We start from the raw sequence: 15,156 nt of genomic DNA on the forward strand, positions 1-15,156 counted from the left end.
CCAAGATGACATTGATCCATTGACTGCTATAGCCTGGGTATGGTCCTCTGACATTCACAGATTCATCTAGATGCCTCCACAACATTCTATTCTATCAATGTGTCTCTATTTTATCTAAAGGGGTAACAGAACGAGAGTGGTATCTGAAGGGCTGTCATAAGGAAGAACAATTAGACTTCTCCATAGTCATCCTCCATTGGGATGATTTATAGGATAGTATATTTTAGCTCAACAAGGGACAACCTCCTAACAGTTAGTGGACTACAATGGACTGCCCTATGAGACTGGGAATTACCAGTACTAGAAGTTTTCAAGCAGGCAGAGGTGAGATAAACACATGGTAGTGGTATTATGTAACAGTCATGACACACATGACAGACGTATTCATCACATGAATGCCATTTCACTAGCTATAACTTCATCTTGTTCTCTTTCACACCCCCAGGACCCAGACCAGAAGACCCCAGACCCATGACCTTGCCACAGGCACGACCTCAAATATATATTTATGTGGTGCATGGTGTGTGTGTGTGTGTATGTGTGTACATGTATGTGTGTCACAACAGCTGGCAACCCACCAGCATGGCCCAACACCACAGCTGAGAACCACTATAATAGAGGGACTCTTTATATAGAGTGGGAAGTAGAGCTGAAAGATCTCTGGGGTTCCTTTAAGCCAGTGGTTTTCAACCCTGGCTACACATAAGAAATCTCTGGGGAGCTTTTCGAAAAGGCCAGATCCCACCTCAGACCAATTAAATCAGAATATCTGGGGGTGGGGTCCCAGGCTCCCTATGTTGAAAAGCTCCCTTGGAGGTTCTAATATGCAGTCGGGGTTGAGAACTATTGCTTTTGAGTCTATAATTCTTCTAGCACTGATTTCAGAATTACACTGTGTCTCAGAATAAGATTTGGTAAAAACTTAAACATAAAGAATATTAGACTAAGGGGTGCCTGGGTGGCTCAGTGGGTTAAGCCTCTGCCTTTGGCTCGGGTCATGATCTCGGGGTCCTGGGATCGAGCCCCGCATCGGGCTCTCTGCTCGGCGGGGAGCCTGCTTCCCCCTCTCTCTCTGCCTGCCTCTCTGCCTACTTGTGATCTCTGTCAAATAAATAAATAAATAAAAATCTTAAAAAAAATAGACTAAGACTTCAGAAGATCCACATATGCAGCCTCCCTTGGATTCAGCTGCCTCTACCTTTCATAACTCCTAGATCTATATAAGCCCCAACTGACCAATGTTGACCCATAGGTAGGGGCATCTCTACGCCCCTATTCAGCAGGAAGAAGTTACAGAAGATGAGACCTTCCACACTCAACAACCTTAAAGATTTAAGGGTCAAAACTGTTTGGGGGGGGGATAATGTGGGAAACAAAGGCAGAAGAAAAATTATTAAATTTCCTTACCACCTATTGCTCACTGACAAGTACTCAAAACAGGCAGAGTGACATTCCTCTAGGGACTAAACTGCCTTGATGTTGACACTTTGCTAAGGGCAAAAGGCAATCCTAGCCTGACCCCCACCCTCTGATCCTGTAAGTCTACTTTATTTTCTTTTTTAAAGATTTTTATTTATTTATTTGACAGACAGAGAGAGATCACAGTAGGCAGAAAGGCAGGCAGAGAGAGAGAGGAGGAAGCAGACTCCCCGCTGAGCAGACAGCCCGATGCGGGGCTCGATCCCAGGACCCTGGGATCATGACCTGAGCCAAAGGCAGAGGCTTAACCCACTGAGCCACCCAGGCTCCCCAAGTCTACTTTAATATATAAAAAATCCTTTAGAAATTTCCTTTATCTTTAAACCCCCCCAAGATACATATTGGCAATCATCCCCCAAGCACATGGTCCACCCATATATATCTGAAGCGTCTCATGACTGAAGTTTTATTAGACAGTAATAAATGACCTTTTCCCCACAGTAGCCAGACCCCTCAAAATCCTGGAAACCTCGATTCCAAAATTCCTTAGAGACTTATGCTATTCCTAACCCCCTCCTAACTTGAAAGTATATAATGCGCCACTCCTCATGACCCTAGTGCAGCTCTTTCTGCCCATAGGTCCTGTCCCCATGCTTTAATAAAATCACCTTTTTGCACCAATAAAAGAAAAAAAAAAACCCAACAAAAAAAACCAGGCTATGACAGGAGACTCAGGCTCTGGTCCTATATTTAATACTTGGTATGACCTTGAACAAGTCACTTCATGCAAGTTCATCTCCACTCTTTCATCACTAAGGAAGAGATAAGAATTCCTGCTCCCTCCTTTCTGCCAAAGGGGACAAATGAGAATATTTGTAAATGCTTACAGCGTTTTAGTGACAATCCCTGCATGATATCTTATTCTTCACAAAGTGCTTTTGCATATATTCCTTCTTCTAACTACTCAGACACCATAAATCACCATATAAAAATAGTATTATTAAAACGCCTTAATTAAAAAAAAACGTATTTATACAACTTTGACTGTTACTTTGACTCAGGATATTAGTGCTGGAAGGGACCTTATACATCATTGATTCTAATCTAATCCCTTCATCGCACAGATAAGGAATTAGGAGCTTAGGGAGATTAAGTGACCTGTATCAGGTCATCTGACTAGTCAGTGGCAAATCAAGACTAGAACCCATGCCTACCTGGCATCGAAGCTATTACTTTTACTACGGCACATGGCTTGTCCCTCAGCATCTCCTTAGTACATATAGGAAACATGGTTGAGTGAGGAAGCCTACTTTTTCAGCATTAGCTCTAGCCGAGTCATTAGTCTGGTGACTACTGCAGCCTCCTTTAAAGTCATCTAGTGATAACGCCCCCCCCCCATTTCAGCTGGGTTGGAACAACAGATAGGATGGCCTTCATGCAAAGCATTAAGGTCTACAGCTAATGTGTCTACTAAGCAGTCTGATCAGACAGCAGATAGCTCTCTGCTCTACATAATACGTAACATCCATATACTTCAAGTTTGCTAAAAGGGAGAAACTTAGATGGTTTGCCACTTTTGTTCCCCTTAATGCCCAGTTATAGTCTCTTCTCAAGTTATTAAGTCAGGGGAAAAGCCTAGAAAAGAATAACCTCTCAGGGTTTTAGACAAGAGATTTTATCATTGATGCAAATACTTGCTTGCAATTTTTACTAGATTTCTCTATTTCCCTTTTACACGTGGAACAACTTTGCTATGATACATACAGTAAGCTTGCTTCGAGCACAAGTCAACACATATTTGCTTTACATTTGGACACATCTTCCCAGTGGTTTTAGGTCTTCTACCATTTGTTTCTGTGTGTACTTCTCAACTCTTGCTTTCTATTACTTAGCAGACCCTTGTATCTACATTCAGCTCATGCTCTCCACTTGGGTCAGAGTAGAGTCTATAAAGGTTTGTTGAATAAGTGAATGTTCTTAGACATGTTCTGCCCCATTTCCTTTAAGTGTCCCAGCCTCCTGTCCCTCTACAACTAAGTCTTTGCAATATGCCATTCATTGTGCCAACAATGGTCTCCCACTTGCTTCCGAGACTGAATTTCCCCTCTGTCTTAGGATGCAGTAATAGTCATCTCTTTTATGGTATCTTCCTAAACTGTATCTACTTGGTTTGGCTTTACAGTCACTCTTAAAAATCCCTCAGTCCATCTCCCTGAGATGAATATGCTGAGGTTCTTTGGTATGCTTCTATTTCTTTGCCTTATTTTCCCACTAGATTATAAGCTCTCTGCGGCTGAGGATGAGCTCTTAGTCCCACTAAGAGCATGGGATATGTGCATTCCTGATGACTTTCCAAATGACTTAATGCCACCACTACTAGCTATTCCTCATGGATTGCTTCACTTGGGTGTTGTGGCCTTCTCAGTCCCTGATGTGGTGCTCAAGCAGCTAATGAAATCAAGTTAACCTTCCGGGAAGCTGGCTAGGGTCCCTTGTGAACTGTCCTCCTTCAGTGGAATGTGGCCACAGGGCACGGTTGGGATAGTAGTGAACTATAGTGCCTGGAAGTTAATGTTTCACCAGAAAGCATCTAGGTTTGATAATTATGTAGGACTATCGTTGTGGAAGTAAAGAAAGCATGCCTCGAAGTCAAATTGTTCCTAACTAACCTTAATGTGGTGTGTTTGATCTTATTATTAGCCCTTTCTGTAATAATTCCTATTGCCCCTTAGGCTAGGGAGCAAAATTACTCTATGAGGCAAGGAAGATAAAGTTCCCACTTAGCTTCTGGTCCACAATTTTTACTGATATGACCATACTGATATCTACCATGACATGGTAGAAACAAACCAGACTTAGAGTCAGAATATTTGGTTTCGAGTCCTGACTGTCCTTGGTTTTATGACCTTGAGCTAGGTCATTCCCCCCTCCCTCCATTTGGGTCTCAATCCTTCTGTAAAATGTAAACAATAAATACCTCACTGGATTTTTTTTTGTGATAAAAAAGGGAGATAATCTATATAAGAATGGTTGATAAACTGTAAAGTGCTATAAAAACATGAAGGATTATTACCAACACTTTGGAACCAGCCTCAATGAATTGGTACAGAATACTACCACCCGTTTGGACCTAGTAAGAACCTAAAAACATGAAGAGCCATCTTGTGTACTCGAGCAGGCTTCTCTGCTAACTCCAGGTTCTATATAGAGCTGGCCCAACAAGGACTCCTCAGTGGAGCCAATGCCTTTGAACAGGACCCAAGGGCTCAGGTGCAGGGCACGGGGCTGGCAAATTTCCCACTAGCAGTGAAGACCAAGGACTAGAACCCCTGACAGAGATGACAGCTGCCTCCTACCCCTTGGATGTTCTTCTTGGACACCTTAACCAATTTTGTTGGCTTCCATTCCTCATCATCCCCATCATCATCATCATCACCAGCACTGTCCTCTGGCTCATTCACAGAATGCTCTGAATAATATTTTAGATCCTCGATGTCCATGCTGTGCTCCAGGAACTTCTCTTTAAAACGGGAAGGTTTCGGCTAAGAAAAAAGGTTTGGAATAATTAATAAAATTGTAAAAACACACATAGATCAAATCTTCCCAATAGCTGTTGCCAGCTATAGTCTCAGAGCCGAGTTTAGAGATTCCCTCAAATATAGCCTCTTGGCTTTCCAAGCCAGAATTAATTCGGCTGTAGCCTCTGACCTTGCAGAGTCTTTGAAGGGATGGCAACTGAAGGGGTAGAGGCTGAACAATCTGAGGGAGGAAAGGGACTCATGATCTGATAAGTATCTTTGGATGGACAGCTGAACACTGCTCTTTTCTCCTGCTCCTCCTCAGTTGTTACATAATGCCTCTACATGGCCAAAAGTCAGCTTTCTGGGGAGGGAGAATGCCTATTTTACTCAAGACGGCACTGCAGTCTTATTTGGGACTCTAAGGCAAATGGAGATGCTGGAATTAGGGGATTTAAAAAAAATTTTATTTTTAAGCAAGCTCTACACTCAATATGGGGCTCGAACTCACAACCCTGAGATCAAGAGTCGCATGCTCTATCGACTGAGCCAGCCAGGTGCCCTGGGATTTGGGATTTTTATCCCTCAACCTCTTCTAAAAGATGCATTTAGCACACTCACCCCCGATCATGGCCACATGAAGGTATTAGCAGCACCGAGCAGTTTACCTTAGGTGGGATATATTCAAAAGAAGAGTCTGGAGATAGAAGGGGATCCTTAGGAAGATGAGGTTTCTGTCTGCTGGCTACTTGGAGGAGGGTCAGTTTCTGTTTGGAAAGAAAATACAGAGTGTAAAGCGCACAGCGGCTTCTGGGAGTGTTAATGGCTGAAACATAAAGATTCCTAAGCTAGCCAAATTGAAACTGTAGTAAAGTAAAGCAGGTTGAAGGACTCTCACTTTAGGAGATCAGGATTAGCTTCCGAGAAGAGCAGATTAAAAAACGTGTGTTTCTACCGTTTTGAAACGCATGCGACCCTATCATCTGGAAAGCCAATAGGGACCTCCAAAATGGAGCCGGCTCATCACACTCGGGGCTGCTCCCGAGAGCTGACCTCAACTGCAACAGGGGCTCGCAGGGCTTATTAAAAGTGGGTGGGAGGCAGTATTACCTGCTTGATGATTTCATTCTCTCGGAGAAGCTGCTGATTTTGCTCGCACACTTCTCGCATCTTCTCAAGCTCTTCATCCTATTTCCAGATAGTGCAGTGATAGGCGGGGTTATTTTCGGCACTACACGTGGGTTACCAAACAACTCACATCGATGAAAACGCGCGGCTGCCAAGTTGCTGGCAACAGATGGTTTTTGCACAGCAGCAGGACTGGGCACCCAGAAAAATGCCTCATTCCCACCAGCGCCTCAGTGTCCTGAATGCCACTTCGATTCCAACGCTCCCAGGCAGTCCTGACCATGCTCCCAGGAACCATGTGCTCTGCCCTAAATGTTCTCCTTATTCTCTTCTATTCTTCAGACTTACGTCCCTTATTCATTCACATCAGGATGCTGATTAAGAGACCCACATGGACAGTAAGCTTTGTTTCTTTCGTGTCTACAGATGCTTTTGTTTACTCTTCTAGACACAGACTAGGCAGTTTATTTGCTACTCTAATAACCCCGATGAAACTTCCTGGCACTTAAGACAACCAGATTCACAATTTGTGCATACAACTTTAACTAGTTTGGTTAGGTCTTTGATGGGAGGTGCCAAGGAAACCCTAGAGACTGGTGCTTCAGAAAAAAAGGATTCTAAGTTGGACAAAATAGTGTTCCAACAGGCTGCTAAGGGGTGTGGTGTTCCCAGGCTCTGGGAGATATTCAGACCCTAGGCACTTTACAAACATGTCAGGTCTCAGCTCAGAACAGGCCCAGAAAGAGAAAGCTGAATGCCCCTAGGATTCTATGGGATGACTGAACTTTCTCAACCTTTTGGAGCTCAGGGCTGAGGCAAGGAACCAAGAGGCCTCAAAGTCTGGCGTGCAGTACATAATGACATTTCCGTACCAAAAAGGAGGTTATTCTATGTATGGTACATTCTACATATCTCTAAATTGATCAGATAGGGCCCAAAGGTCACAGCGGTTACTATTATAAACGTGTTTTTCAGTACATTGTATTCTCCACTGCAAGTACAATGGTATAAACTAGATGTGCTTTGCAGTCAGGCCTGTGGAGCCCACCTCTGGAGACCCTCACCCCATTACTATACCTGACACTTCAGTGTGCTCAGCAGCTGTTGCTCCTTTTCACTCACTGACTCTTCCAGCTGCTTCTCGGCCATTTGGCTTTGCTGCAGCTGGCTGAGAAGGTATAGCACCTAGAGAAAGAAAGACACCGCCCAATGGGACCAAAGGAATGAGAGGAAAAAGGAATTTCGGCTTAGTCCAAGCATTGACCCAGATGAGTCCTCTGGCTTAGAGGTACCTATCATTGTTCCTTATCATGGCTTGAAGTCATAAGCACAGCCACAAGGTTCATCTTGATTTCAAAGTTGGAGGCTAAGAGCCACCGTGTATGTCAATTTCAATAAGTCATTTCTCTCTTTCGGGTTCCTCGGTTGCAAAATTTGGAGAAGACGACACATGGGCTTCTGAAGGAAACTTAATATCCACCCCCCTCTCTTTTCAAAACTAACAACAAAAAACCATGACCCTCTGTTTCTCAGTATGGCTTCTGGGCTTGCCAGAGCTTACCTTCTCTTGGTGTTGCTGTTCTACCTTGACCAGCTCTGCCTGTAACTCTGTCTCGATTTCAGCAAAATGGTTTCTTTCCTCAAACAGCATTTTCTGCATGTCAGCACAGCTGGCCTTGTTCTGTTTCAGGCTGCTTTCAAGCTTGCTGACCTGTATTTTGGAGGAGACCAGCTGGAAGGGATAAAAGAAGATCAGTTTAGGGGCACCTGGGTGGCTCAGTGGGTTAAAGCCTCTGCCTTCGGCTCAGGTCATGATCCCAGGGTCCGTGGGATCGAGCCCCGAATCAGGCTCTCTTGCTCAGTGGGGAGCCTGCTTTCCCCTCTCTCTCTCTGCCTGCTGCTGCTCTACCTACTTGTGATCTCTGTCTGTCAAATAAATAAAATCTTAAAAAAAATAATGTTTAAAAGAAGATCAGTTTAGTTGGAGAATGGCCACCTTTCCCCATTCATTAGGCAGGAATATGTCAGCTTTCCTGAAATGGACTGAGAAAAGTTCTTCCAGGTTCAGAGTCCATTCTTCTTTTTCTATGTCACATGGATTCTACCAGTGAATAGGAACAATGCCACCCAGGCCAAGAAGAGTCCATATTTCTGTTGAGATCGATCTCTTCGAGCTAGGAGCCATGACTGAGGCCATTTGATCTCTTGCTCTGTCTCCAGGCAAGACTGAACCGGACACAAATAGTAGCTGACAAGTCCAAATTCTGGTATTTTAAGACTTTCTTCCTTCCTTCTGAAGAGGAATCCATAGGACACACCCTTATGACCAATTATGCCCCATGTCAGAACATCCGTGTTCGCGTGTTGGAACTAGCAGACACGTTAGCTGGGGCTGTAGATCTGGCTCTTTGGGCTAGATTGATATCCTCTGCTGGCCTGGTTTTATAGTCTCTACTAGCCCGCATGCAGAACATGAATACCAGTGTTCACCAGACTAATCAGGATTTCCTATTCGGTAGGATGGATCTGCTAACTCAATCTAAAAATGTATAAAGGATAACATTGCTCAAAACTTCCAGAGTTGAGAGTTTGTATGCTTGTCTCGAAGGGACGATGCCTCAGTCACCAGAGGCCATCGACTTCAGTTCCGCTTGTGACCATGTAAGATGATGTATCATTTTAAACTCAGTGAGGATGCACTTTCCTTAAGATGAGTGTAGGTCAAAAGACGATTAGGTTTCCTTTTTTCTAGATTGTGCCTTAAAATTTCAAATACATGTTTTATAGGTGTTTTAAAAGTAGTGCAGTATAATAGTTTATGTTTAACCAGTGGCCTACTCTGGCATCCTGATTATTTTCCCAGTACTAATAGCAGACATTTAGCGAGCACTTGCTCTATGTCAGGCATGACAGGTATCAACTTGTAAGTCATATATTTTTCTACGTGACTGGCCTGTACTTGCTCACACCAGCCTTTACCCATAAGACCATTTCTCTAATACTAATGTCACTGCAGCTTCTACCATGAAAAGTGGCAATAACATTACAACGATATTCCTGGCTAACATTGCAACCTACCCAGCCAGACCCCTAATTGCTGGTAGGAAGAGTGATGCTTACCTCTCCAATTAAATACTTCAGGGCACACTTGGCTTCCAGGATGGTAGCAATATTCTCCCAGCGGTGTTTTGGCCTGTCTTCACTTTCTGCATCCAGCAGCTTCTGCTGTAGGTCAGCAATCTGAGCACTCCTTCAAGGAAAGACACAGTGAGACTTGTTGCTAGCATCCTCAGCACCAAGGAGGAGAGCTCTGTGGGGCTCTTCCAATAGGTTTATGGATGGAGGTATCAGTGAAACAGCATATAAATAATGACTGAGTCATCTGGTTAGGATTTTATACAGCATCTCAAATCCTGATGCAAAAGGAATCTGAGAGACTATCCAAGTGATTTTATTAAATACTGGTTGAAATAAATGGGTCATATAGTGGGACTTGGAAAGATTTGTTTTAGTAAGGTTTCTGTTGCAGTGTGCTGACTGCAATGTGACTTTGTCTTGAGGCCATTTAGGTTCAGAGAATGATATAGTGGTTCAATTGTGCAAGGAGAAGAGTCAGGTTGGAAACCTGAAGGAAAAAAACTTTTCAAATGTACAAGCAGTAGGGTGCCTGGGTGGCTCAGTCAGTTAAGCGGCTGCCTTCAGCTCAGGTCATGATCTCGGGGTCTTGGGATCGAGCCCTGTGTTGGGCTCCCTGCTCTGTGGGGAATCGGCCTCTCCCTCTGTCCCTCCCCGCTGCTTGTACTTTCTCTCTCTCTCAAATGAATAAACTGAAATCTTAAAAAAAATTAAGAAAGGACAAACAGGTAGATGTTCTTTGCTGGAACCAAGTACCAAATTGGGACCGATGGCTCGGACTGTGAGAAGTTATCTTAAATTGCCTGCCACAGGACAGAGAGGTTTCTAAGAAGATGAGATACCCTGACCCTGCTTATAGCTTACACATGCTTTCTGATCAAGTCTGATCTGAGACCAGGGTTTACACAGTATTTCAGTTTCATTAACAGCTTCCTTCATAAATTTGCAATGTGTGCAGTGAGAGGTAGTATAGCAGCACATGAGAAATGGACTGCTACATAAAGTACTATAAAAGTAGATGGGGGTGCCTGGGTGGCTCGGTGGGTTAAAGCTTCTGCCTTTAGCCCAGGTCATGGTCTCAGGGTCCTGGGATCGAGCCCCACACAGGGCTCTCTGCTCAGCAAGGAGCCTGCTTCCCCTCCTCCCTCTCTGCCCGCTTGTGATCTCTGTCTGTCAAATAAATAAATAAAATCTTTAAAAAAAAAAAGGGGACCAAAATAATCTAAGACAGCAGTTCTCAAATCTTAGAGTCTCAGGACACCTCTACACTCTTAAAAATTATTGAGGACCTCTGAGAAACTGTGTTCATATACATTGTACCTAAAGATATTTACAATACTGAAAGTAAAACTGAGAAAAAAATGAAACATTCACTAATTCCCTTAAAATAACAATAATCCATTACAATGTAGTTTATGAAAAATACATTTTCTAAAACAACAAAATCATTTAGTGAGAAGAGTGGGACTCTTACATTTTTACAAATCTCTGTAGTATCTGACTTAGTAGAAGACAACTGGATTCTCACATCTCCCTCTGCAATCAGTCTTTTGTGATATGGATATGTACTTGGAGCAAGGAGGAGCACTTTATTTTTATTTTATTTTATTTTTGAAGGAGGAGCATTTTAATAGCCTATTCAGATAACTGTGGATATTCTTCTTTGAGACCACACTAAAACCCAACAAGTAGTAGTTCCTTAAAAATTAGCTGAAATGTGGGGCACCTGGGTGGCTCAGTGGGTTAAAGCCTCTGCATTCAGCTCAGGTCATGATCCTAGGGTCCTGGGATTGAGCCCCGAGTCATGCTCTCTGCTCCGCAGGGAGCCTGCTTCCCCTCCTCTCTCTCTGCCTACTTGTGATCTCTGTCTGTCAAGTAAATAAGTAAAATCTTTTAAAAAAATTAGCTGAAATGTGGACTCTGAAACCACTGCTAAGTAAACTTCTCTTACTTTCTTATACTAAAATCCATTGGTCTATCTTGCAATCTGAATGGATTTACCCACACATGATTCTGTAACATATCATCTGGACAATGCTGAATGTTGTCAAGTGTCCAGTTGTTAACATGTTTCATTATATAATGTAAAAAAAATAATAAACAACTCTTAGTAATCACCACTGGTCTCCTCGGAAAAGTTAAGAAAAACTCTTGGGGGCAGATAAAAGTTTTCCAGAATTCTAAGTTTTGCTTGAAAGCTCAATTCTATCTTTGGTAACAAACACTGCCAGTTGTTTTTCTTGAAGTGACAAGCTCACTCTGTTCATTTTTGAGAAAATGCCTGCCAAGTACTAAAGTCTGAATACCATAGTTCATCAGTGCTTCTTTCGAATACAACGGATGTTCCATGAGGAAAAGAGGCCTATTGAGCTCACACCTCCAACAATTGCACAAGTGCTTTTCCTCTACACAAGTCTGAGACTTCAGCAAAACAGCACAAGTGGTCTGCGTGTTCTTCCTTTTCCATCACACAGAATACTAAATAGATTTGAACTCAAGGGTTGAAATTTTTTAATAAAATTAATAATTTGTACTGCTTTATCAAAGCTATTCTTTTTTTTTTAAAGTAGGTGCTATGCCCAGTGTGGGGCTTGAACTCAAGACCCTGAAATCAAGAGTTGCATGTTCTACCAACTGAGCCAGCCAAGCGCCCCTATCAAAGCCATTCTTAAGTAAAACTGATTTTAAAAAACAACTCAGAGCATGTGGTGGTGAAGTATACAGTGACCCCTAGTTCAGACTGATGTCCACTGCCTTCATTTAAGCTATGGTATGAGCACAGTTGCTTTGCACCATCATGGTAAGTGTCAATGGAGTAAAAATGGCAAATGACATCTTAATATTATTATGAAAATTGTTTTGATTGCTCAGAGACCCCTAGGGGTTGCAAACCATGCCTCGAGAACTCTGGTCTAATATATAGTCCTTTCCTTCGATAAGCTTATATTGACAAGACTAATAAATGTAAAAAATTAATAAATATAAAGAGAACATACACCCACTGTACCACATATATGATTGGCCACTGTAAGTTCTGAAGTGGTTTAGAGAGGAGGATTAGTGGGGGATGAAGTGTTAGGGAAGGCTTCTTGGAAGAGGTGGGCTAGCACACTTCAGGACTGTCGTCTGTCATGGCCCTTCCTGTCTCCTCTGATAATTAATGTCCCTTAGGTATTTTTTTTTTAATTTAGTTTATGTCTCATCAGCTTTAGGGAAATTGCCTTGACTAAACTCACCTCTGTTTAATTGCTCTCTACTTGGCACCTGCCTAACAGTTAATCATTTAATTACGCCCAGTGGTGTGCACGTGAAAATTTCACAATCAGCACTTAAAAAAAAAACAGACCCGATTTTTAGCCTTTGTTAGTTTCTCTGGTATCAATGTGCTAAGCTCTCAAGGGTTTACAACATTCCTGCAATTTTAACAAATGATTCCAACACAAATGATTATTTCCACTTGAGAGCCGGGGTGATGCCATCTACTTTCTCTGTATCCCAACTGCGCGCATCCAGTGCAGCACAAAGCAGAAACTCAGATGTTGGGTGGTTTACAGACATAGCCAAAGATAAACAGCTAGTACGTGTTGCTAGAAATGAATTGAAATGATCTTTAAGGTCTCCTGGGCGATACAGTTCTATTATCCTTAAACACTAGAAAACCTCTGTGAAAGTTCGATTCTTTCTCGATGTCCTAGATACTTAAAAGACAGTACTAGTGATGAGAGCACCATAATTTCTGGTCTTAGAGCCAGAAAAGGAGAAAGAGAGAATGTTCACTGAGCACTTCTGATATGTCAAGTACTAGGTTATGTGCTTTCCTTACTTATCTAATGCTCATGGACACCATTACTTCCACTTATTATATCTGCTTTGCTGATGAACCCTAAAAAGTTCGCTTCCTTCTGTACTGGTGCTCTTCTGGTATTGGTTCTTGATTTTCTCTAAAGTTTTGTTTTTAGCCAGTTCTACATTTCAGAGATACTAACATATGGTGCAACACAAAGAGCATGGGTTTTGGAATTAGATAGACCAGGTTTTGAATCCCAGCTCTGTATAACCTTGAGTACGTTTCTTAAGATTTCTGAACTTCTGGAGTGCCTGGGTGGCTCAGTTAGTTGGGCATCCTTTTTTTTTTTTTTAAAGATTTTATTTATTTATTTATTTATTTATTTGACAGACAGAGATCACAAGTAGGCAGAGAGGCAGGCAGAGAGAGAGAGGAGGAAGCAGTCTCCCCAACGAGCAGAGAGTCTGATGCGGGGCTCGATCCCAGGACCCTGGGAACATGACTTAAGCCGAAGGCAGATGCTTTAACCCACTGAGCCACCCAGGTGCCCCTAGTTGGGCATCCTTGATTTTGGCTCAGGTCATGATCTCGGGGTCGTGGGATTGAGCCCTGCATTGAGCTATGCTCAGCAGGGAGTCTGCTTGGGATTCTCTCTCTCCATCTCCTACTGCCCCAGTCCCCTGCATGCTCTCTCTCTCAAAAAATAAAAATTAAGAAAAATTTAGGAAAAAAAATAGATTTCTGAACTTCTGTTTAGAACTTTGAAGTCAGATGATACTTAGGGGATGCCTGGGTGGCTCAGTCAGTTGAGCAGCTGCCTTTGGATCAGGTCATGATCTCTGGGTCCTGGGATCGAGTCCCGCACCAGTCTCCGCTAAGCGGGGAGCTTGTTTCTCCCTCTCCCCTCCATCCCCCACTCACATGCTCTCTCTCTCTCAAATAAAGAAATAAAATCTTAAAAAAAAGAATGATACTTACCTCATAAGGTATAATAATACTTCACAGGGAGGGGCTGAATTAGAAAATGTATCTAACGTGTCTAATGAACTATATGGTTCAAAAAAATTGCTACGTTTTCTCACTTCCCTATCATCACAAAGCCTTTGAAAAACAAGCATTTGAATCACTGGATTGATAGGTTCTATTTTGATTCCAGGCCTACATTTTTATAAATGACAGTGCTTTAGAGATAGTCACATTACCTGAGCTCCATTTCAGTTTCCAGGCTTTCTATCTGCTTTGTAATGGAATCCTCTGACTCAGAAACTTGACCACGTAGTTCAGCAAGTGAGAATGTGCGCCTCTGTAAAGAACAGTGGGAATGAGGGTAAGGTGCTAAAAGGAAAGTAATCTTCCAAAGTTGCGAGGGTTCCTGGGGAGGGCTGAGTCTGGTTATTGGTAATGTATCTCCTTCCAGAAGGGCACTCACCCGGAGTTTAGGAGGTGGATTCTCCCCAGATTCCTTTTTTTCTTTGAGTTGAGCCACATCCTGAGCCAGGATCTTTCTGTCTTCAAGAAGGTCATTCAGATGGCGTTTGGCTTCCTCAGTACTGACCATAACCTCAATTTCATTTGCAAGCCAATTCTAGAAGAGAGATTGGTGATGTTGGGTTAGGGATAAGGGATCTTTGGCCCATGGGCTAGATTCAGCTCCAGACTTAATTTCACTCAGAACAGAGCCCACATAAGTAGAAGTGAGATTTCCATTCATGCCTACACTCACCCAAAATTGTAATAGCTCTCCAAGAGCTTTTAACAGCAATATCCCAAAAGGTCATAAGAAAGAGGCTTTCTGCAGAAAATCTTTCTCTACATACCCTAGCATTTCTAAAGACCATCTTTGCCTTCTCCATTTTCTCCTTAACTTGTCTTTAACTAGTCATGATAAGGAATTGAAATATATTTTAAAATATTTTTTTAAGATTTTTTTTATTTATTTGATAAATAATAAACAGAGAGAGAGATGACAAGTAGGCAGAGAGACAGGCAGAGAGAGAGGGGAAGCAGGCTCCCTGCTGAGCAGAGAGCCGGAAGCGGGGCTCAATCCCAGGGTCCTGAGATCATGATCTGAGCCGAAGGCGGAGGCTCAACCCACTGAGCCACCTAGGTGCCCCTGAAATACTTTGATTATCTGTTCTATTTACTACACAGATACCCATTCTTTTTAAA

At 42.7% G+C, this 15,156-nt stretch overlaps 1 protein-coding gene across 1 annotated transcript in view; it reads right to left on the minus strand.

Annotated features, from left to right (window-relative positions):
• Nucleotides 1-15,156, minus strand: part of LOC111161023 (kinesin family member 4A) — a 114,175-nt gene that overhangs the window by 7,267 nt on the left and 91,752 nt on the right. Inside the window, exons 21-28 of the mRNA XM_022524466.1 lie at nucleotides 14,417-14,572; nucleotides 14,190-14,290; nucleotides 9,186-9,315; nucleotides 7,627-7,797; nucleotides 7,143-7,250; nucleotides 6,048-6,125; nucleotides 5,606-5,704; nucleotides 4,776-4,961 (exon numbers count right to left, since the gene is read on the minus strand). Coding sequence (XP_022380174.1) covers nucleotides 4,776-4,961; nucleotides 5,606-5,704; nucleotides 6,048-6,125; nucleotides 7,143-7,250; nucleotides 7,627-7,797; nucleotides 9,186-9,315; nucleotides 14,190-14,290; nucleotides 14,417-14,572 — 1,029 coding nt within the window. The remainder of the gene's footprint in view (nucleotides 1-4,775; nucleotides 4,962-5,605; nucleotides 5,705-6,047; nucleotides 6,126-7,142; nucleotides 7,251-7,626; nucleotides 7,798-9,185; nucleotides 9,316-14,189; nucleotides 14,291-14,416; nucleotides 14,573-15,156) is intronic.

The sequence above is a fragment of the Enhydra lutris genome, unplaced genomic scaffold, assembly GCF_002288905.1.
Source record: "Enhydra lutris kenyoni isolate GAN:26980312 unplaced genomic scaffold, ASM228890v2 scaffoldscaffold81, whole genome shotgun sequence".
Classification (NCBI taxonomy): Eukaryota; Metazoa; Chordata; class Mammalia; order Carnivora; family Mustelidae; genus Enhydra; species Enhydra lutris.